This window comes from Pygocentrus nattereri, chromosome 1 (genome assembly GCF_015220715.1).
Source record: "Pygocentrus nattereri isolate fPygNat1 chromosome 1, fPygNat1.pri, whole genome shotgun sequence".
NCBI classification, from domain to species: Eukaryota; Metazoa; Chordata; class Actinopteri; order Characiformes; family Serrasalmidae; genus Pygocentrus; species Pygocentrus nattereri.
In genome coordinates, this window is record NC_051211.1 from 20,590,500 (window position 1) to 20,615,963 (window position 25,464).

At 38.5% G+C, this 25,464-nt stretch overlaps 1 protein-coding gene across 2 annotated transcripts; it reads left to right on the forward strand.

Annotated features, from left to right (window-relative positions):
* The first annotated feature begins 435 nt into the window (after positions 1–435).
* Positions 436–21,530, forward strand: styk1a (serine/threonine/tyrosine kinase 1a). Of its 2 annotated transcripts, XM_017718583.1 has the most exons (11): positions 436–603; positions 5,490–5,545; positions 9,883–10,149; positions 10,312–10,545; positions 14,621–14,802; positions 15,367–15,447; positions 17,571–17,779; positions 17,866–17,906; positions 18,617–18,713; positions 21,163–21,245; positions 21,362–21,530. In XM_017718583.1, the coding sequence occupies exons 2-11, from the start codon at positions 5,491–5,493 to the stop codon at positions 21,385–21,387; spliced, it is 1,275 nt and encodes a 424-aa protein (XP_017574072.1). In that variant the 5' UTR covers positions 436–603; position 5,490; the 3' UTR covers positions 21,388–21,530. The 2 variants fall into 2 exon arrangements, with proteins under 2 accessions (XP_017574072.1, XP_017574071.1); XM_017718582.1 differs by having other exon boundaries at positions 21,163–21,530.
* Positions 21,531–25,464: the final 3,934 nt, after the last annotated feature.

Sequence of the window (25,464 nt, forward strand, 5' to 3'; positions counted from 1 at the left end):
TAAAAGGAGCGCTGAAAGTATCAAGTTCATCTGACAGGGTTTATTTCAGACCAGTATGTATTCAACACTTTCAACAGAAACAGAGATGGTTTGGGATCCCAGTGTTTCTTTCATTTCATCTTGACAGTTCCAGGTCGGATCAGTGTTGACAGGTGAAACCTATAAATAAATGAATCTGATCTCTGACATACTGAGCCTTACACCATCTTAATAGCTTGACGGTGGGCTCATCCATGTCGGTGCTAAATCATTCATAAAGTTATAAAGTACATCAAGCAAAACTAAAAAATTCAAACTATGTCCTGCTTACAGGATCAGATCAGACAAGTGAGGGAAAGGTGTGGTGAGGAGGAAACAGAGACAAGGGCAGGGCTTACATTTGGAGAGGGAACTGTGCGACAAGAAGAAAGGCTGGCTAAACACAGGACGGTGACTTTTGGTGAGAGAGGCTGTACAGACAGTAGAAACAGTGAATACTGTGACAAACTAGTGCAGGATGGCTTTGGCACTGGATTTTACTGTTAGGAATAAAACCAACGATCACAGCAATTCAGGATAAGGAAAAAAGCCTACAGTGTGCTTCTTCGCTACAGAACATTACATGTAAGTTCACTTCTGATATTGCTAATCAGACATTTCACTAGAAACCCCATAAAATTGTTCTATAATCATATATTCATTCGAAGAAATGACTTAATCATTAATCATATGATTGATCATTTAATCTCATATTATATGTAAACATTATATGATTATATGGCTCAATTTTATCACAGGCTCTCATCCTCATCTAAAAACATACCTTATATCAGCCTGATTGATTGACTGTACGACAATGTGATAAAATAGCCACAGCTATTGATTATGCCATAAACGTCAACTCAGGCAAATAGGACACTGTTTAACATTCGTGTCAAATTGTCATATTTTCACTCCCTTGGCATTAATATCACATAGCCACAAGGTTCTGACATACAGAAGCCACTAGCTATTAAACAACACAGTGTAAGAAACCCTTTGAATCAAATAACTCATCTTGAATTAAATCAAATAAATCAACTTGACTCATTTAACTGCTTGTACATACATTAAAAGCCAAGTTCTCTGAGAATGCATGTCACAACATACTAGTTTCAAGTCCATGTTTGTTTTTGTGAGTGTTTCGGTTTGTCCTGTACAGCAGATGTGTGTGTGTGTGTGTACATGCCAAAATGTCAGCATGGCATGTGTGCTCAAAGGAACAATGCAGATGAACCGGTTGAGGGTGAAGCACAGAGGAAGGTGGACCTCGGAAAATATGTCTTAACTATGTCAGCTTTAGAATGACAGTGCATCTTGGAAAGGTGTGGTCAAGCTCGGACTGCATCTTGACATGCTTGAAATGCATCATTTACCTGGTTAAGCCAAGTGTGTTTGCGATGGAATTCAACAGATTTATGTGATGGCTAAGAGCATTAAATAGAAATCTGGAATCAAGCCTTGCTTCAAACTAGCTCACAAGATATCAACTACTTTTTTGAAATTTAAGATGTGTCCAGAATGATGATGATCAGGCTGTAGATGACTCCATAATGATTGAGAAAGCTGCACTGCATAAAGAGTGTTGTAATAATAAAACTAAATATCATCCAGAATTTTTAAGTGGTTTTCAAATCTCAGGGCAGATAACTTGAAAAAATCATTTTGTTCCCTATATATTTGAAATATTGCCAGTGGTGCTGCTGACAGTAAAAAATAATCAGATCATGACGATGACTACCACAAAAAAAGATGTCTGAAAGATTTGATTATCAGAAAGATTACAGTTGGGTGGAAGAAAGAATTTATGTAGCTTAAGCATGATTTTGAGAAAGATGTAATGTTCTGTTGACCAGTTTCCACAACATGCGACCGACCACAAGAACACACAATACTTCAAAGCAGAGCTGCAGTTTAATACAAGCTCTTAAGCTAAGCATTCCTAATATTAAACCTGCAGGGCCCATGTTTAAAGCCTGATGAAGATGTAAGTGGGTCAACAGGACCCAGGAATGATAAATCTTCCATCTGAAATCATGAAAAGATGTGAGGCAAAAGCAAATCAGGCCAAACATTACTGTTTTTTGAAAACATCTTACATTTAAAAATATTAAAAAAAAACATTAAGTCTATTTCAACAAGTTTAAATTTATGGGTTAGACTTTGGGACAATAACCTCCCAATGGAGCCCACCCTGTAAATGATGATTTTCTATATATGTAGCTTATTACTATGTCAATTAATGCCTTGAGTATAAACAAATTACAACAAAATCCTTTTAAATATATACAGCCTGAATACTTTTTTCCCCACAGTTTTAACTAGTTTGGTAGAATAGTTTATATATGACAAACATGTTTCTATAACACTGGCCACAAATTCTTAATTTTGGAAACATAATTTATTAGTTTGGTGGCCCAAGTGGCCAGTAAAATGTTTGTATCTGTCTACCCCTGATCTAGTAGTTGTAACTTAAGATTCACAACACTCTGATATTACAATTACACAAGCCCAGTTGCTTTGACTTTTTACTACTAGATAATGTCACTGGTGCATTTACCATGACAGCAGACATGTGGCATCAAACCACTAACTCACTGTTCTCTCATTTGGTAGGCAAATCTAACCAGTCACTTTCAAAGGAGAACCGGTGGTGCAACACAAAATAGCCCCATAGTGCTCATAATCTTTACTTACTGTTCAGCTTAGCATGTGGAAAACTAAATAAACTGAATGAACTGAAATTGGCAGTTTTACTACTGCATAATTAATACAAAATATAATATTAATTTCATCTTTGTTGCCTTGTCTATCATGTAATTCATCCATTTTTCAGTTGAACAATTCTGAGTACACAGTTTTATTGCAGTGTAAACTTTGAACATCTTTACAATTGTACAAGTTTTTATTGTTTATAAAATTACAAAATATTTGTGACAAGTGACTAAAACAATATACACAAACTACAAACTGACCATAAACTGATCTTTAAGAACATTCCATACACTAACAAGAAAAAATATGAGAATGAGAGCAAAGCAAAATGATGTGATTTGTTAAAATGGTATAAGCTTTGTAAGATTGTGAAAATGAAAAAAAATTGTCCGCTGTGGTGTAAAAAAAAGTCCAAAACATAGTTTTGCCAGTTTATTGGATGAAACCGCTGGACAAAACGCTTTTTATGATAATGAAGGAAATAAGAAAAACAGAAATCAAGACAGAAAAATCATGCTAAATATGAAAATTTTAAGAAAAATTAGATAAAATGGAAAAATTAGGCTTGAGAGCCTTTAGAGCACCCATCACCACAGTAAACCTGAGTGTGGACTCGGGTTCGCTCTTTCTCCCATCTCCCAAGACAAAGAGTTCCCGCTTATCCAAGTCCCAACTCTCTGTGCTCCCACCCGAACTGACTGCTAAGGTTTTACCAAAAGAATTTATAACAACCCTGCGTATCTGAAGTGACCTTCTTCACCCAATCAGCATTAACCAGAGAGACAAGCACTCTTTGTCAGGACCTACAGAGATGAACGACCCAACTGCACACTTAGGAAACATACATTGTGATACACATAAGAACATCTTAATACCTGATTTTTATACTACCTAAAACTAAAGATGAAGTGTAATAATTTGAGGTGAAAGGTGTATGTCTGTATGTCTGTGTGTGTGTGTGTTTGCGTGTGTGTGTGTATGATGCGCAGACTTATTGGGGATGTGTGTGTGTGTGGGTGTTGGATGTGCAGATGTAATGAAGCCTAAGGTTGTACGTGACATCTTCCCGTTCCCTTGATAGAAACAGCCTTGAACATTGTAAAGGTAGCCTCCAGGCACAGAAACCTCTAATCTAACTAATAACCCCCACCAGACAGACCCTCATCGTCAATAAGTGTCAAAATGTTGTCAATTGGAGTGATAGTCGCCCCTCTAATCTATGTGTGGGTAGGTTTTCATGTAGGTGTGTGTGAGTGTGTATATGCATGTGCTTATGTGTTTGTGTGTATGTGAAAGTTCCAACCTCATCTCCTTTTTGCCCTCCTTCCCTTCTCTACCCCGCTATCACCCTTTGGCCTCCTTTAAGGCCTGACTATGCTTGTTCTATGTACCTCATTATTTGTAAGTCGCTTTGGATAAAAGTGTCTGTTAAATGTAAATGTAATGTAATGTAATGTAATGTAATGAAAGTGTGTGGGGGTGTGTGTGTGTGTGTGAGTTGGAGTAGAGCCTGGCTCTGATAGCTCCCTCGAGCCTTGACACAAATAAGCTCTAGGCACAAAAGAACATCTCCACACTGGCATATATTTCTGATTCTTTTAAAATATCATAAAAAAATATAGTTTGGTGGTCAAGATCCAAAGATCGCTTACAGCTTCATTTAAAAGTCCATCAGATTGAATGAATGGTGTCAAAGATGACACGGAATTTGTAGAAGTTTAGGCAGAAGCCCAGCTGTTCATTCACTCCGTGACTGGAACCTTCTCTTTCAAATAGACCTTTTAAAAAATGTCCATTCAAATGATGGCTCTTGATGAAAGTTATTTCCAGCATGTTGAATTTGTTTAGCACCAAAATACGATGAGCCTGAAGTATCAATTACAAGCAAAACACAGCACTGATATGGCAATAACAAAACAAAAACAACACCAACGTGGAAAGCTTCAGCCCCCCCCCCAAAAAAAAGTAATGTAGATGTAAGATGTAATGAGAATGTGTGAGCTACAATTGTGTTGCATTCACTCATTTTCATGCTCAGGTTTATGTGAACTATGCAACCATGCATTATAAAAATAAAGTCAATTTGAATTGACTTCTTGAAAGGAATAAGTACATTGAGATGAATGATGTTCACTCATACAGCTACTACAAAATGCATTTAAACAGCACAAATCACAATTAACTTAACAAAATAAAACGACTAATCGCAATTAATCGCATTTAAGTCGTTTCATAGCCTTAGTCTGACAGTAAACAACTGAATCTCAGTAGTCTCAGTTTAATTTCCAATTCATTTCTAATATTAAAATTGTAGTGCCCACATATAGAAAATTCAAGACAACTGTTAAAGCAACTCTTGAAAGATCAGTGAAAATGAAATTCGTGTTTGGGCTGGCAAATTCAATTACATACTGTACGACAGATGCATGTCTGAGGGCCTTTGTAAAAGCCCGGGCAGCAAGCCTAAGCCGCAGCAGTGTTAGATCAATGCCTGCCATGTGCAATCTCTCCAAGCTTCCACACCTGACTTCTTTCAGAGAGGGCTCCCAAATGCCTGTCATACTGTCTGCACTCACCCTGCCTGTGCCAGAGTTACAACACAGACTGAAAAAAAAACAAAAAAGCACACTGTCTGCTTGGTGCCTTTCTAATTATAATTCAGCCTTTGGCAGGAGCTGTTTGAAAGTCTGTCGCATGATCTTATAGACCAATCTCATTATCAGTTGATGAGACTGACACTTGTTTTTTTTCTGCAGCATGTCTAATTCATTTAACACAACCAGCCTGTGCGATCCCTCGGACAGGATATGCGGTGAGCAACATTTGTGTTTTTCTTATCTTTGTCCACTGCTCAGAAATTAGTTTCTCTCCCTTCTTTTATTTCATTCAGTTCCACCAATTCAGAAATTTTACATTTATGTTAATCACTGGAAAATTCCCTGCTTTATATATTATCATTAGACATGAGTTATGAGTTGAATTTCCCTTCACTATCTGAACTACAACTATGTTAACTACATTTTCAACTTAAATTCAATTAGTTGGTATTTTCTTAACTGGGTATTTGTTTGTCTCACTCTGTACCTTTGCATTCACCTGTCTTTCAGTTCAACAATATTGCTTTTCCAGTCTCAGCATTTTGAATGCTGTGTAAATTTGAACATATCTGAAGTCTTAGTCAAACTTAATTTATATCCACTTTGTCAAAGGTGTTCCATATGACTTTCAAAACTTTTACATAACTCAGATTTAGCACTTTCACTTTCAACTTCCAAAAACTACTAAAATATATTTTTTTTATTTCAGCAACTCATCTGATATACTGATTATGTGCACAATACAGTAAATAACTGGGCTGAGCTTAGTCCTTCTACATAATGTGTTAGAACCTTTACATATTTTCAGATTTTGCCTAGATTCAAACATCTTTCAAATTGTTTGTGTAATTTTTATTTATTATTATTTTTTTAGCTCTGTTTTAGTTGTCAATATATTTCAGGAATTTTTTTAGCTGCTCAATGTAAATTTATGTAACCAACATAAATATTAATACATTTTTTGTTAGACGTGAATATTAAACTGATAACATGACATTGCACACTAATTCATTTTCAATAGTATTGCTATAATGATCAGAAACTGTGTGCTTTTTTATAGCATCTGTGTTTAAACCCTGGACACATTTTATTTGCTACCTTCTTTGTATTTGATGACCTACGTAGCCACCGTACATTTGCTGCAGTGAACCTGTAGAGTATGCTACTTTAATGTGTTGTACAGTGTGTTAATTTATTTATTCAATATCTGAAGCACTGAAACAAAAATGTCAACATTTGTTTCGGTTATGATAATCCAAAATCATTGTGCATATAGCTCAAAATGTGTACATAGTACAAAACTAACAACCAGCACTTTGTAAAATTTGATTGAAAAAAATTTACTTTTTTGGCATTTTGTATTTTGTAAAATGAATAAGGTGTGTGGTGGCCTCACTTTTTGAAACCTTTTATCAGTTTTCTAAATTTTGAAGAACACCTGTCCATAAAGTAAAAGGTTTAAAGTCAATCTGAAATGAAATTTTTACCAATTATACCTTCACATTAATGTCATATTAAGTGTAATTCATCATATAATTTAAAATGCAAAATACTTATTTTTCTATAGTCTTCTGTCAAAATGACTTTTGCTCACTTCATTTTTTAATTACATGACCACACACCAACAACACCCCAACCAGCCCACCAAATATCAAGTGATACTATTTAGTTTTCTATTTATCTTCCTAACTCTCAGCTAACACCCTCCGTTTCACTGCGGTCATGGTACAGAAAGAAAATGTGTCCAATTCATGTTGACTTTCCTGTTTCTTCCTGGTCATATGATGAAAGGTATTGTTCAAAGATGATTCAGTCTGGATATTATTTGCATATGTTTCAGTAGTGACATAAAGACATGGTAGAGGATATTTAAAAATATACATATTTTTTAATGACTGAAACATCACTTCTACCTAATCGCATTAAGAACAGACATACACAAAAAAAGATTTTCATTTTCAGTGTCATTTTAGTGGTTACTTGGAGACGTCCAATGCTCCGTAGAAGACAACATACAAATAGCTTTACACTTCCCATGTATCCATTTTTAAAATGTTAACTAGCGTTTTGAATAGCTTCTATGGATGACCTATGTGTGCGTAACTTTTATATCAACAACGTTTACATTCATTATGGCTCAAAGCAGCTTGGTATCTCTACTTTCATTTTCCCAGCATCATTCTAACGTGGACTGTCACCATACCACCTGCCTTGGCGTGATGTATTTAACACATGCTCTATTTAATACTCACTTTAATCATGAAGCAAGTTGAACTAGAAAAACCTCACTGCTGAAAGGGCAGGAAATACCGACTAAGCAATTATCAATATGTTAATTAGGAAACACTCTCTCACTTTTACTTTCAAAATAAAGTATTAAAGCACAACAGACTGTGTATTACCAGTTTTTACCCATTCTTATTTTGTATTGTAGTTGCAATGTAGTTTCTTCTCAGTAGATATTATACTATTATAATGTATATTATATATATTATATAGTAGATGCAGACTCATAGCAACATGCTGCATTAATATGGAGTTCACATAATCTGTACAATTGCTGGCAAAATGCGTTAAACATGTTGAAAACAAAGACACTGTAACAGGGAGTGAGGTTGCAGACGCATGTGTGGGGATAAGCGACTTTTATTGTGGACAAATCCAAGATCAGGGTCATAACGGTCCAAAGTCAGATGGCCAATACAGAGAGATCTAAAGTCAGACATGACAGACAAACCAGAATCAAACAAGCATGATCAAACATAAACACAACCAGAACAAAAAACAACAAAGACCAACACAGACCAAGGCAAACACAGGGCTTAAACACACGAGGGCTAACAAGGGATCACAAGACACAGGTGGGAACAATCAGGGGCAGAGTCACAAAACAAGGGGCTGGACTAAAACCCAAAACAAAAACACATGGGCTAAACCAAAACACAACAGAACACATGGACAAGATAGGATGGGGCCAATTGTGACAGACACGCTGTAGACTTGAATAACATCTTTCATGAATATCGACCGATCACATGACAAAGCACTCCTCCAAGATCTTGACATTTCTTCTGACTGTATTTAAGCTAGCTTAGTGACTGCAAAGAGCTTCTCTGTGAATTTATACACATCAGTGTACCCGAGCTAGGAGTCTCTTCCTTCTCATTTTGCGGCTTCTTATTAAAATTCTTCTCAGTACTCATCCATTAAGTAAACATTAGATGAATCACTATTGTAACTACAACTATGCATTCTTTCTAACTAAGAAAAATCTAATTCAACTTTTCTAGCTACATGTGGTAGCTTTTATTCAAGTTTTATTCAACTTTATTCAAGTTCTGTATAGATAGTTGGGGCGTGCACCAAAGAGCTCAGGTGCTAAAAAGACCGGAGAGGGAACAGAGCCAAAGAGAGAGGGACAAGCAGCAGCAGCAGGAAGAGACTGAGCACTAAAGATCTGAAAAGCTTGGCTCCAAAGAGAAAAGGACTGAAAAGTCTGTAGTTTGAAGCTACTGAAAAGTGGGCAGCATAGTTTTGGTTTGGTTTTGTTTATTTGGTTTGTTAATGGCTGCTGCAACCCTGAATCCTCCTTCTGTCCTCTTTGAGCTCGGGGTAGCGCATGGCATGCTACAATAGTATTTGTAAAAACCCTGTGGGTTTATTGTCGACATACTGTCAGCATAATGTGTATGAGCAGTCATTGTCGACTATGGATTCCAAATCGAGATCAAGAAAAAGAAAAATCTAATATTTGATCCATATTTGAATACAGGTATTGATCTACACAATTCATTACTGAGTCTTGATTATGCGTTATAGCCCACGATAACAAGCCCTTACATCACAGGAACTAAAAGCCTATAAATCACTTGAATCATATTTGGTCTTTGGAAGGGTCAGACCACAAAACGTTGTGGTGCATAAGATATGTAGACATAAATAATTAGAATCAAAAGTCAATCATCATCATTCACATCACAACATGGCAATATTTCATCTGTCAGGAAGCTTTATTAAATATTAATGTACAAATGGTGGCTCTATCCTTGCCGCATTACCAAAGCATAGCCTTTGTGTGGAAAACACAGCATACTGACCATTTAAAATCAGTAAGTACTTAAAAGTTGGAAGCCCATAAACCAACTAGTTCTGCTTTTTGAACACGATATTTGAATTTTTCAGCAGAAGAATACAATAAAGACGATGTATTTTGTATGAATTTTATTCATTCTATGTATTTTATCTGCATTTTGCGTGCTTACTGTGATGTGACAGGAACCTCTATGGCGTAGACAAACCTGGGGTTACGAGAGTTCACATACCTGTGAGTGTTTCACACAGCATGTGATTCAGTGCATGTCAAACTTTCAGCATGAGAATAGAAACCAGCATAAAACATGATTACAACATGACTATACTATCTTTCTAGTGGCTGTCAGTGCCACTTTGATTTACAGGCTATTTTTGATTTAATATGTGACATATTTGGCTTTACGGTCTACAGTGTTTTCTAATCTCCCTCTGCACATCTATCTCTCTCTCTCTCTCTCAGTGGCACAGCTGTATGAACAGGAAGTCATAGTAGTTCCCGTTTTGCTGCTGGCAATTTTCCTGGGCACACTTCTAACTTTGTGTTTTCTGCGCCTCTGTTCTAAGAAAGAGGTCGATGCAGTCACAACACACCACACACACAGTCACCATCATACACACAGACACCACACAGACAATGAACTTAATGCACAAAGACACAGCACAAACAGTCGGCATCACGCACATCGACAGCACCGACACAGCAGGCAGCACTTGCAGGGCATTGACGGTAAGTCTCTCTTGTATGCTTGCAATCTGAGTTGTTGTTTTATCACCTCCGATAGTTGTCGCCTTTTAACGTAACATAATAAAATAATGAAAGATATCATTATTAAGTCTACAACCACTTCTTGATCTTTTTTAACTGATTCTCTTTCTCAATCCCTAACAGCCCCTCCAGCGCTAAATCCGTTGGAGTATGAGGTGGTACCTATGACACCCCAAACACAAAACAGCAAGCCCAGCAGCCAGCTTGCAGCACCGCCGCTGTCCACTGAGAGGCAGCATGAATCCTTTCAGCTGATCACCCCACTGCCGCTCTCCTTCGCAATGAAACAAGACAATGATGTCACACTGTACAGAGCCACTATGGACCGGAAGGCTGTCGTCTTACGAGTGCTCAAAGGTATACATACAGTTACATATGACATGAAAAGACAGTAACTGAAAGGCATTAAACTGTTATGGACTTCTGTGCAATAATGTGATTGGTAGCGATGGTAAGTTTTTTTTTTTTAAGGTTGTTTAGTGAGCATCATATTCAATGAACTAACTAAACAAATGAACTTTTTCCTATTTATATTAACTAATGAAGTCTGTAAAGATATCAAAAATAAGTACATACATAAATGATTTACATGCAATAGTTTGAATGTTTTATAGACGGTTATGTAGGACATGAATTACACATGAAATGTAAGATTTAAATGACATAAAGAAAACAAATACCAAATAAATATGATGAAAATATATAATGAAAGTTGTGGTCCCCAGGAGAGGTGTCAATGGTCTTACTGCGTAACAAATAACTTATTTTGAAATAAAAATCACACTGATGACATCACCTGACATTTACCTATTTTCTGAAGATCTGTGAAAAAGGCACATGATAAATCCCTTGTGTTTTTTCAGTTATCAGAAATTTTCCCATTTAGCTCATCATTTCAGATGAAGCTTTTAGCTGAAGTCACTGGTATAACCAGGGTTGGGAAAGCTACTGAAAAATTAGTATTTAGCTACTTTGCCCAAATTTGTAGCTAGCTACAATTTAGCTACTTACTGAAAAGCAGTGTGCTACTTTTTAGCTAATTTCAAAGTGCAATTGTCAGAACGTTTGTCAATCTCCACCTAACACACCGAATAAGCCCAAGTGATAGTGTGAACACGACACTGCATTTAATCATGCGCCAGAAAGAAACTCTGAAAAGCTGCAAATATGCAAGATTACCAAAAGGTGTAACCAACAATTAAACTTACACACCCAAATGCATGATATCCAGCAAAAATTAAGACTAAATGCAAACAAAAATCAACAAAAATAACTGAATATAAACCAGAGAATTTTGTGCAAAGCGTTGCCAATTACAGACTGTAGTCCATCTGTTTCTCGGCATACTTTGTTATCCCCCTTTTACCCTGTTCTTCAGTAGTCAGGACCACCATGGAGAGCAGGTACTATCTGGGTGGTGGATCATTCTCAGCACTGCAGTAACACTGATGTGGTGGTGGTGTGTTGCACTGGTCTGAGTGGATCAGACACAGTAGTGCTGCTGGAGTTTTTAAACACCTCAGTGTCACTGCTGGATTGAGAATAATCCACCAATCAAAAACATCCAGCCAACAGCATCCTGTAGGCAGCGTCCTGTGACCACTGATGAAGGCCTAGAGAATGACCAACACAAACTGCAGCAACAGCTGTCGTCTCTGGCTTTACATCTACAGGGTGAACCGACAATGACGGTGCGTCTAATCAAGTGGACAGTGAGTGGACACAGTGTTTAAAAACTGCAGCAGCACTGCTGTGTCTGATCCACACAACACACACTAACAAACCACCACCACATCAGTGTTACTGCAGTGCTCAGAATGATCCACCACCAAAATAGTACCTGCTTTGTGAGGGTCCATGGGGGTCCTGACCACTGAAGAACAGGGTAAAACGGGGCTAACAAAGTATGCAGAGAAACAGATGGACTACAGTCTGTAATTGTAGAACTACAAAGTGCACCTATATAGTGGAGCTGATAAAATGGACAATGAGCGTAGAAACAGGGAGGTTAATCATGCATGAACAGACATGAAATTCAGAGTCTTTATTAAACTTCAGTAACACTTTAGCCTCAAAATCCTCATCATTGACTCTGACTCTGTTTGGGGTGAGAATCATGCCTGAATAATCTCTCCGCTGCTGCAGAGCTGCTGCGGCTCCACAGCAGAACTAGATTTCTAGGTAAAATAACATAATAATCCTCCTTTGCCGTAAAAACAAAGTTCTAATACAGTTTTCACAATAAATGGTCTTCAACACTGGAGTTAATGTAGAACTGCTAATTCACCAACCTTTAATGCTGAAGACTGATGCACAGACTGCTGGACACACAGCAATGCAGATAACGAAACAGCAAAGAGAGAGATGAACATCGATAATTTGGAAATTAATGGACTTATTTACATTTATAATCACTCTGGTTTGCTGATACGTTAAATCTGCAGCAACTCGCGGAAGTCAGCTTCTCTTTCTCCTGCTTCTCGTTCAAATTCTCCTGTTCCACCTTAAATGGCGTAGCAGGACAATCTCATCCTCAGGCACCAGTTAAGGTGGAATGGGGAATTCGAATGAGGAGCAGGAGAATGAGAAGCGACTTCAACCTTGTAAAAAGTCAACATTGAGAGACATTTTACAAGAAACTTATGGAGAAGTTTCCTGAGATGCGAGAAAAGCAGCTACAGCTGAGCTGAAGTTTAAAGCAGAGGAAAGTAAAGTCTGTGTTTTTGTTTATATTTTAGCCTGTACTATCAGCACATACTGAGATATATTTACAGCCAAGATGGTAAAACAGACATAAAACATTGTGCCTACCAAGGTGGCTTGATTTTAGTTGAAAGGACAAAACAGCTCTTCTTAACATTTCAGTTGCAGTTAAGCCTACTAGTTAGGGGTGATCAGTGCGTGGGGCGAGCGTCTGTCCCAACTAAAGGTTTGAGATTTGACAGTCTACAGTTTGGCTCATGCTGCACATGGTGTGAACTGCAACTTTTTTGTCTCACCAAGACGGCATCCTGCTCTGTGTTCGGTTCACACAGGGTACCAAGAGTACAGCTACCGTTTGCAGCAATGTTTGAGCAATTCTCCTGTAACTCCATTGGTTGACCATGCTCAACCAATTACAAATGCAAAAGGCTGATTTATTGCAATAGGTACTACTACTACTACTACCACCACTACTACTACTACTACTACTACTACTAGTAATAATAATAGTAATAACAATAAAGGTTTATATCAGTTTCAGCTTCAGAGCTTTAAGTTTTATTTATATGCAACCATTTCAAATTGTACAGAACAAGTGATTCCAATCACTGTTAAATGTGCTCAAGTCCCAGTATGAAATTCCAAGCACACCACATTTCAGTGCAAATGTGGTGGTAAAGATGTACAAAGAAACAAAGGCAGCACTGTTTGAAAAGCTAGGTAAGGCACAATTCACTGTGATTTACGATAGACAGCTAAATATTTCAAGTTTGCGAGGGTTCAGCAAAATATAGTTGAACGCTGAAAATAGTAAAAAGAAGGGGTTTATTTAAATAAGGTAAAGTCGATGTCCAAGTGCATGAGGGGGTCAAAAGCAGTAGAGCACAGATGATCACGTGATCATCTCAATAGGCAAACGAAACCAAGAGGCCAATCCAAAAAGCAAAGTCGTGAGAACAGGCAGAGTGGTCAAAAACACAAATCCAAAATCGAGCAGCCAGAAACAAAAGGGCAAGGCAAAAATCAGAGTCGAGATACACAAGTACAGGGTCAGAACCAAACAGCAGGCAGAAGAAACGCTCAGCAAGTTCATAGGTGAAACAGTGCTTTGCAGATATCACTAGCTAAAGCCCAGGCTTATAAATTATCCTAACCAGGTCATAAGATGACAAATACAGGTGAAACAAGTCAATAATCCGGTGACTGGGAACGCTGATAGGTGTGTGACCGATCGTCACTGGTCATGTGATCTCCTGCAGGCTCCTGGTTAATGGAGGCCTTTCTAGACTCCAATACTACCAGGGACTTCGAAGTCACGTGTTCTCCCAAGGATTCCTGGGAGATAGAGATCGTAACACTGGGACAGTCCATCTGAGTTGAAGTTGAAGTTATTCCTCTTGATGTTTACATTTAACTTGCTTGCCATTTACATGCTTATATACTCACTTATTAGTAATGATTTTTTTTTTTTGTACTTGGTGTTTTTTTCTGCTTTGTTTTGCATCAATTTTGTAAAACGTATTTTTGTAAAACTATAAAAGACATAATATATAAATAATAAAAATAATTTATTTTCTTTTTTAAAAAATTACTTCTGGTTTGTGTTTGCATATCTGTATTTGCATAAAGTGTGCTGTTACACCTTTAACAAGCAACCTAATTCATATGTTTTGAGTTGAAATTAATATTATTTATTTATTTTTTGCCTTATGTTATTTCTCTACTGCAGAAACAGCCAATGACAGAGAGCAGCAAAACTTCCTTGGCTTTGCCCACTTCCTGTCCGAATTAGGGCCCCATGCATGCCTGCCAGCTATGTTGGGAGTGGTGACAGTAAGATCACCACTTATCATGGTGCTTGAGGAACTGGAAAACCGAGACCTGCTAGGCTTCTTATGGAGATGCAGACAGGTGCCATATACACTTATTGCGCACTCTTTTGTGGTTAGAAACCACAGAGTATCTTTTTCTATGTTCAGTTTGTGTTAGGCTTCTTGCAGCCCTATAGACTAAAACAGGGGTGTCCAATCTTCTCAGCACAGAGTAGATGTGGCTGCAGGTTTTCATTCCTTTTCAATTCCTCATTCAGTTGTTTCAACAGTTGGTCTCAGTCTTCAGACAACTCACCAGGTGTGCTTCTGCTTTAATGAACGTAAATCTGTCACCGGCCCTTTTGCGAACAAGACTTTATAAACCTTGGACTACATTCTGCAACTTTATATCTACAAAGCAGGGGAAAAAAATAGATGCAGCACATTTACATTTTCAATTAGACCTTCAAAATACTGCTTACAAAGGACGAGATTTTGCTTTTCTTTTGCCAGTCCAATACATTTTCATTTAAGTATATTGTTTTTATTACAACGTCCAAACATATTCATATCAGAGTCCTGGGCAGCAGTCAAAGAATATGTTTTATTGCCATGTACTGGGTGGTTTACATTCTCATTCTTTTATTCTCTTACACCCTCATAGGACCACCAAGGTGTGGGAAAACCATGTGACCTGACGGAGAAAAGGATTTTCACAATGGCAGGACAGATTGCCAGTGCTCTGGTTGGTACTACCTCAAATCATGTGATACTTGATTTCACAGTCATTATATTACAGCTATAATGCAAGCATAAACCTTATACACAAGCCTGTACGATACCTGTGGTTCCTGAACATTCTAAAACAGGAGTGCCAAACCTAGTTCCTTCTGGGCCACAGCACTTGCTGCTTCTCATGAACTCTCATGAACTGAGGAGTTGAATCATGTGTTTAGAAAGGCATAATACTAAATTCTGTAGAGCTCTGGTCAAGAAGGAATCCAACTTCACACCCCTGCTCCAGAATATTTAATTCAAATAATATTTAAACCATTTTTTGCTACACCAATGCCAAAGTACAAATCCTAATCTGAAAAAATACTAAAAATATTTTAAAAGAAATGAACTGATGATTTTATTGTACAGTTAATTGTGTTCATTCCTTGATTTTGGAAGATTAAGCCAATTTGATGATATGTGTTCCTTTTTCTTTGTTTAAAACTAACTGAAACAAAGAAGGCAGTGATTCTGGGGAAGGCGTTCCTAAAATTATGCACAACCAATCAGAATCCAGAACTAGGAATAGCTAATTACCCGTTAGGTAGGAAAGCCTATCAACATCCTTGCTCAACCCCAAATGGGAGTGGTCAAGAGTAAATAATATCGAATAAAACTCTATTGCATGGAACTTTCAGTGAGTTGGAGTCTGCATTCTCAACCAGAAGACAGCTTGACTCCTAAGTCTGTGCCGCCTTAGTCAGAGAGACAGCTCAGAGCTAGCTAGAATGCTCCAAGATCAGATCTGAAACCTTTGTTGTTTTTGTAATTTGTCTGTTCGTCTACAGACCTTAAGTTAAAACCACCCTCAGAGAAGGAAGGTAGATGTTTCTTGTCTGTTAAAGGGAGGTAGTTACTTAAATTAGCGTCACAACCACAGCCTCAAAACCCTGAGTACAATTGTACACTTGCCAGCGGAGTGGAAGCAGTTTGGGCTGAGCCACTGAGACTTGGCATCACACCCAGAGCAACGCACTAATCTGCGAGCAGATTGACCAGCGAAAGGCTGCCAAGCGCCACCCTCAGACGGCCACGAGACACCTTCACCAATCACTGATGGGAAGGCGCATACCTGCATGGTGATGCAGCATCTGCGACTAGCTAGGAGACAAAACAACGCCTGAGCTCCGGCCTCGAGCAAGCCGGTGCGAAGACGGTACCTCCGGAAGTCAGCCCGACTCCCATGTAAGCTGGTTCCATCAATTTGCAGTCAGGGCCCTGACGCTAAGTTATTTAATAAAGAACTTTTAATAGGTAAATCCAACTCTTTTAATAGGTAAATCCAACTCAGTTATATACAGTTACTCCTGTCCATACTTAGGTTAATTCTCTATAGAGACTCCTTCAAGTCTCCTGCGTCTTCCCGAGAACCACACTGCCTCATATCATTTAACTGTGAACCACTTTATGCAAGCTTTTAACTTTTATCCTTTTTGTGGTGTTTTTTGTTTTATATTCTTTTGTCTATTATTTAATGTACTCCAAAGGTAGCTTGATATTTAGCCAAAAAAAATCCCTTTTATTGAAGCATCCTCGGTCCAAGTGTTTCTCTCTCATGCCCTGGCCTGTAGACTTCAAATAAATTCAGGTTACCCCACACCCTCATCTAAGGTTCTAGCAATAATAACATTAATACTGTATAAACTGCTACATCCCATGTGCATGTGCATTATGTGTATTAGCACTTATGGGTATAATAGCAGGAAAAAGACATTTAACTGACATTGACATTTAATTTCTGAGGCTGGTGACGCTAATTAACTAACTACCTCTCTGACTCCAACATGTTAGAAATGGAACAGCAATCGGCCGTTTGAGTTGCATTTCCTGATCAACACGCTCCAGCTCTGCCAGAATGAAAATGTATTTGCAACCCTGTTTGCAATTGCATTTTCACTGTCAACCAAGCCAAATGCTATGGGTAGGATGTTGAGAGGGTTCAACAAGCTTCTCCAGAAAGTGCCCATCAATGTTCTGAGCCAATTTACCTCTGGGAGCCCTTTTGACAATATGGCGAATCAATGCTTCAAAACACTTTAAAGACAATATAGCACCATTCACTAACCTTTAAACGTGACTTTGAAATTGTAGGAGTATTTGCACAGCAAGAACTGCATCCATGGCAACATTGGGGCACGAAGTGTCCTGGTTGGTCAAGACCTTTCAGTGAAGCTGTGGGGTTTTGGCCCAGCTTACCATAGGAGGACGGAGGAGAGCTCTGCAGGAAAAGAAATGGAGATGAGGAAGTGGCAAGCTCCAGAGGTGTTAGCCCGTCGACCTTTCAGTTACAGCAGTGATATGTAAGCAGTGCTGGACATTTTTTATTATGTTGCGAGAATCAAGTTACCAAGTTTTCATGTTCATTTCTGTTCTCTGTCACTTGCAGATGGTCGTTTGGCATCTTGCTATATGAAATGGTGACTTTAGGTGAGTGTATTTCTAACAATGTGTCATTTCTTTATGAAATAATTAGGTTTTCAATAGAAAATTTGCTCATTTTTAACAATGTATCAAGACAACACACAATGTATCATTTAACACACAGGTAACAATGAATTTAACTGACTGGAATAAACACAAGTACTCATTTAAATAATAACTGCAATGCATGAAATATAATAAAAATGAAACAATATGAGAGACCCTCTCTCCCCTGAAAACTTTGCTCCCCCTTTCCCTCAAAATCGAGAGCAGGAAAGAAATGCAGACTCCTCTTCTATGTATATATTCGCTTGTGGTTACTGCACTATTATAAAATACTGTAATTTTTTTTAATGCTGAAAGCTCTAATAAACTGCTTTTGAAGACAACATGAGGCAAAATATGTCTGTCTTAAAATAAAAAGAAAATGGTTGAAGCAGCTATAAAGACTTGCTTAGTCATTTGTGGAGTACTCTCTAAATTTTGGATAACTGTAGAGTTTTTTGTAGAAGTTTTTATTTTGCTCTAATGGCCTGTAAATGGAAACATTAACATATATAAGAAAGATTATTAACCAAATGATGAATTCTGTAAATTGTTACATCCCTTGTTTTCAACACTGCAGTTTTCAAGAATTCCCACATATTTTCATGTAGTCAAAGACTAGGTTAGATTTGTCTGAAAAGATGAACCGTCTCCTTCCGTCTGCTCCAAAGGAGAGCCTCCATTCCCTAGAATTATGGCCAGTGAACTCCTGCAGTACCTCCAGAGAGGAAACACTTTAAAGAGACCAGCTAACTGCTCCAACTCACTGTAAGTAAACACACACACACATACACACACACACACAAACTCTGTTGGTGTGCTTACCTTGAGTATATAACTTACTACGTAGAATTTCACAAATGCCAAATTTGAGTATACTTGCAATGCAAAGAATAACGAGAGGAGCTGTAAAAAGTTAGAAAACAAGTTGAGTAATACACTGCTCAAAAAAATAATGGGAACACTTAAACAACACAATATAACTCCAAGTAAATCAAACTTCTGTGAAATCAAACTGTCCACTTAGGAAGCAACACTGATTGACAATCAATTTCACAGCTGTTGTGCAAATGGAATAGACAACAGGTGGAAATCAATGCCAATTAGTAAGACACACTCAATAAAGGAGTGGTTCTGCAGGTGGGGACCACAGACCACTTCTCAGTACCTTTCTGGTTTCTGGCTGATGTTTTGGTCACTTTTGAATGTTGGAGGTGCTTTCACACTCGTGGTAGCATGAGATGGACTCTACAACCCACACAAGTGGCTCAGGTAGTGCAGCTCATCCAGGATGGCACATCAATGCGAGCTGTGGCAAGAAGGTTTGCTGTGTCTGTCAGCGTAGTGTCCAGAGGCAGGAGGCGCTACCAGGAGACAGGCCAGTACACCAGGAGACGTGGAGGAGGCCGTAGGAGGGCAACAACCCAGCAGCAGGACCGCTACCTCTGCCTTTGTGCAAGGAGGAACAGGAGGAACACCTGCCAGAGCCCTGCAAAATGACCTCCAGCAGGCCACAAATGTGCATGTATCTGCACAAACGGTTAGAAACCGACTCCGTGAGGATGGTATGAGGGCCTGACATCCACAGATGGGGGTTGTGCTCACAGCCCAACACCGTGCAGGACGCTTGGCATTTGCCAGAGAACACCAGGACTGGCAAATTCGCCACTGGCGCTTTAATTTTGTGTGTGACTCCAAATCCAGGCCTCCATTGGTTAATAAATTTGATTTCCATTGATGATTTTTATTTGATTTTGTTGTCAGCACATTCAACTTTGTACAGAACAAAGTATTCAATGAGAATATTTCATTCATTCAGATCTAGGATGTGTTATTTGAGTGTTCCCTTTATTTTTTTGAGCAGTGTAGCTCACTAAAAGAATTTAGCCAGAGCTTATATACCATAAGCTAACGTTATTTATGATATTTAATCTACTCTTCTCTGTGAATCATGTGATTTCTCAATAGTGTCGAACAGAGCTGATATAAAAAACTAAACAAAGATAAAAAATTAAATTCAGTTTGTTACAGACTAACATTTTGAACAAGAAAATGCATGAATAGGAGCAGTTATTGTTACACTCATGGCTGTCACAACCATGAAATTCTAGAGATTTAATGATTTTCATAAGTAATTGTATTAGCTACACAGCTAACATATAAACGAACATTACTCACCACTGCCCTCTAAATATGTAAGAGCACCAAATTAGAAGTTAGAACATTTGCTTGTCTTTATGCACTCAATGCTGTCTCAATGAATGCATTTACTGCATTTGCCTCTACTCAGAGCACTGAATAGATATTTTGCTTGTTACAGCTAAATATTATTGAGAAATCTAATGACTGTGGACAATGATTTCAGTCAGCTCAAATAACTGCAATTAGGCAATTATGTAATCATTGTGACAGGCCAAGTTACTCTGATCAAACAAATAACAACAAATACAAAAATAAGTGCAATATCCATCCAAAATGTGCTCTGAAAGAAAAAGAAAATCACAGTGCATCCAAAAATAAAGGAAGCCTTGTGCACCTCTATACAATGACAGACAGCACGGTAGTTCACAGAACACGGTGATTCTACAGAGTGCTACCTTTCACTCTGGTCAATTTGGACATGCACTCTTCATTACTCTTCTGACAGCAGATTTAAATGAGTTTAAGGTACTGCTACCAAATTCTCTGAATAGATCGCCAGCAGGATGGTCAGTTTAAGGGGGTAACAGGATGCCCTACATGCTTTGTAATATTATGCTTTAGTAAGCAACTAAGACACAGCACACATGTGCATCACATCATATTATCATATGTTAATACAGTCATAGCTACGACTGGTGATCTACAAACACAATTAAAAGTATAATTAGTAGGGGCGTAAGGATTCTGAAACTAACCGTGTGGTGTTGTGTTGTGGTTCTGGATGACAGAAACTCACATTCTATTTCACAATTAACGCTGTAACATGTAAATCAAGAAATGATTATTCTATTTAAAGTTAGTGCAGGCTGTATATCACATTCTTTAGTGTTATTCTCTTTATTTCTTATATGCTCTCCATCCTATTCGGGGGGGGAAAAAAAGCATGAACCGAAATGTGGCTCAAAAATTGAGGTCTGAACCAAACTGTGGATCTGTAGAATCATTACACCCCCGGTATTTACCTATAATTAATTGTGATTTAGAGCCTAATTGTGAGTCACTCTAACCTCTACAGATACTCCATAATGAAGGAATGTTGCCAGTGGAGACCACAAGATCGAGCCTCACTGGCTGAAGTGACTTCAAAGCTCTGGCTGGGTGAGAGAAGTGCTAATGACACAGCGGTGCTCAGAGTGCCTGAACCACTGAACATTGAGAAATACATGCGGGAAGCAGGCTATGGAGAGGCTTACAACTTTGCTGTCCTCTAATAGGCTCCTGGGATATACTGCTCATTTAAATGGATTACATTTGCACATGGTCAGCTGCCTCAGTATGTTCTACTGAAAATCTACCTGCTGCAAGACAAATGCACAGCAGAGACATTCTTGAACGCCTCAGCCTCTGAATATAAGACATCAATAAAGCAGCACTTGTTCATGATTGTAGTGTTTTGTGGAAATGTCAAACAGTACGACCATGGTGCACATCTGGCATTCTTACAGCACAAGCATTCTATTCACTTGTAGGTGCTGTCGTTCAACTGCAACGATGATCTCTCTTTTCTATGCAGTAAGTGAGGAGAAATATCTGACTATCTTTGGGATGAGTTGCAGGCTAAGCAATTATATCATTTATTTAAAATTTAGACAGATCTGTCACTGTGTGCTGCTAGTATTGAATACAATCAATCATGTAGAAGACACAGAAGAATAGTTATCGATTATATTAAACCCTAATTAAACCCTATTTTAATTGAAAATAGTACAATGACAACAGGTCAAAATGAGAACTTTTATTGTGTTTTGAAAAATACATGCTCATTTTGAATTTAACACAAGCAACACGTTTCAAAAAACTGTGACAGGCATTTGTTTCACTTTGCTGCATCACGTCATCTATTATCAACACTGTAAGCATTCGGAAACTAAGGAGACCAATTGCTGCAGTTTTGAAAGTGTGATGGTTTCTTGTTCTTGTTTGATACAGGATTTCAGCTGCTCAGTAGTTCAGGGTTTCCTTTATAATATTTTTTTTTTATAAAGTGCCTGGACTAAAGGTTAGTAAAGTTCTCTTTACTATGGAGCCTTGCTGTTGTAATACATGCAGAATGTGGTTTGGCATTGTCTTGCTGAAATAAGCTAAGCCTTCCCTAAAAAGAGACGTCATCTGGATGGAAACCTATGTTGCCAAAACATGTACTATCATTCAGCATTACAGGTGCCTTCACAAATGTAAAATGTACAAGTCACCCATACCATGTGCACTAATGCATCTGAATATCATCACAGATGCTGGCTTTTGAACTGTGTGTGATAACAACCTGAATGGTCTTGGATGCGGTGTCCATGATTTCCAAAAAGAATGAAAAATTTAGATTTTTATTTTTTTATTATTTATAAAATTTTGATGAAATTTTGACTTTTCCACTTGGCCTCCATCTATTTTAAACAAGCTCTGGCCCAGAATATGTGGTGGTGTTTTTCCAGTCTGTTTATATACGGTTTCTTCTTCTTCATGTGATGGCCCAAAGATCACAGCCAGTCAGTATTGGTTTTTGGTCTTGCCCCTTGCTTTTAGAGATTTCTCTGGATTCTCTGAATCTTTTAAAGATAAGTTAATAATGTTATTAATAATAAGTTAATGATAAGTTAGAGCAAGCTACTCTAGCATATCAGCAACATGCTTTAGCTTGTTAATTTTACTGCAGCACTTATTTGTGTTTGCTGGTCTTTGTAGGTTGTATCGTTTGTTTGTTGTTTGACTCTTGTTTGAGGCACTGTTCCTTTTGTCATGTCTGTCCCCCAATCTGTCCGTGTTGGCTATATGAACCTGGACTGTCTCGACTATGACCCTGGATTTGCCCTTAATAAAAGTCGCTTACCTCCGCACATGCGTCCGCCTCATCGCTCCCCGTTACAGGTCACACTAAAGCAAGCTCAAGTTTGTAGCTCAACATACACTTTTTAATCAGTGGAAGTGCATGACTTTTCAATGACAAAATTCAATTTCCATGCCAAACATTTAGCATAGCCCCAGGGGATATATATCATCTTCACTGGTACGCCATGATACCGAAATGCCCTTTCCTGTTTTAGTGATATTTTTAGTGATTTATTTCATAGATAAGGACCATTAAATTTTGTGCACTTTACATGCAGTCCTTAATAGTTTATATTTAAAACATTTGCTCCATAAATATAAGGAAACTCTGTAAACACTAGTTTATTAACGTTAAACTTCAGCACAGCATGATACTGTGATATGTCTGAAAATACTAGATATTAGAAATACTAGATATTAAATATTAGAATTGTATTAGCTCTAAATTGAAAATTTTATTTGTCAGAAAATGTTAGTGTTCAGTTTAAATGAAATAACTGCGAGTCAAGCGGCATGGTGCATGGATAAATCACAGCGAGGAGGGCCTGGGTTCGATTCCTTGGCCGGGCGGCCAGGGTCCTCTCTGTGTGGAGTTTGTATGTTCTCCCTGTGTCTGTGTGGGTTTCCTCCAGGTTCTCCGGTTTCCTCCCACAGTCCAAAGACATGCAGTCAGGCCAATTGGACATGCTAAATTGCCCCTGGGTGTGAGTGACTGTCTGCCCTGCGATGGACTGGCGACCTGTCCAGGGTGTATCTTGCCTTCCGCCTGAAGACTGCTGGGATAGGCTCCAGCATCCCCCCGCGACCCTGACAGAGAAGCGGCTTAGACGATGGATGGATGGATGGATAACTGCGAGTCAAATTGAAACTTGTCCGATGTACAGATATCTGCACCGAGTTCAACACTCCAGCCTCAGAGAACGGATCTGTCATCTTGCTCCATAACTTAATGGTCCATAATTTTGAAGCTGCATAGCTTGTTTTGACTCCCCAGACATCCCATTTTCTCACATGCAAAGACATCGGTAGGTTTCCTTCGTAAAGAGTGGTTTAGTGTCTAGTCATATCATTACGTTTAACTTGAAATCAAATGAGTTAACAAAGACATATTTCTTTAGCCAGCAGAATGAGTTATCTAACTGAGTTCAGTCAGTGAGGGCGTATACATACACTCGGCAATCCGATAACTGCAGAAAATCAGATTTTGTCAGTAATCCGATCAGCACGTTTACATGCACTTGAGTGATCAGGTAATGGGATACTCCGGGTCTGTATGAGTCAGAGAATAATCCGTTTTCTGTTTTGCAACGAGCCAATAGACTCACTGAAGAAGACATGACGTAAACATATTACATAACTTAATACAGGGGCTTTTTTACAACCCCAATACCAATGAAGTTGGGACGTTGTGTAAAACATAAATACAAACAGAACACGATGATTTGCAAATCCTTTTCAACTTCTATTCAATTGAATACACTACAAAGACAAGATATTTAATGTTCAAACGGATAAACTTTATCGTTTTTTGCAAATATTCACTCATTTTGAATTTGATGCCTGCAACATGTTCCAAAGAAGTTGGGACAGGGGCAACAAAAGACTGGAAAAGTTGAGGAATGCTCAAATGTTTGGAACATTCCACAGGTGAACAGGTTAATTAGAAACAGGTGAGTGTCATGATTGGGTATAAAGGGAGCATCCCTGAAAGGGAGCATCCACTTTGTGAACAACTGCGTGAGCAAATAGTCCAACAGTTTAAGAACAACGTTTCTCACCATGCAATTGCAAGGAATTTAGGGATTTCATCATCTACAGTCCATAATATCATCAAAAGATTCAGAGAATCTGGAGTAATCTCTGCAAGTAAGCGGCAAGGCAGAAAATCAACATTGAATGCCCGTGACCTTCGATCCCTCAGGCGGCACTGCATTAAAACCGACATCATTCTGTAACAAATATTACCACATGGGCTCAGGAGCACTTCAGAAAACCACTGTCAGTGAATACAGTTCGTCCCTCCATCTACAAGTGCAAGTTAAAACTCTGCCATGCAAAGCGAAAGCCATATATCAACAACACCCAGAAATGCTGCCGGCTTCTCTCGGCCCGAGCTCATCTCAGATGGACTGACGCAAAGTGGAAAAGTGTCCTGTGGTCTGACGAGTCCACATTTCAAATTGTTTTTGGAAATCATGGACGTCGTGTCCTCCTGGCCAAAGAGGAAAAGGACGGTCCGGATTGTTATCAGTGCAAAGTTCAAAAGCCAGCATCTCTGATGGTATGGGGTGTGTTAGTGTCCATGGCATGGGTAACTTGCACATCTGTGAAGGCACCATTAATGCTGAAAGGTACATACAGGTTTTGGAGCAACATATGCTGCCATCCAAGCAACATCTTTTTCAGGCACGTCCTGCTTATTTAAGCAAGACAATGCCAAGCCACATTCTGCACGTGTTATAACAGCATGGCTTCGTAGTAAAAGAGTGTGGGT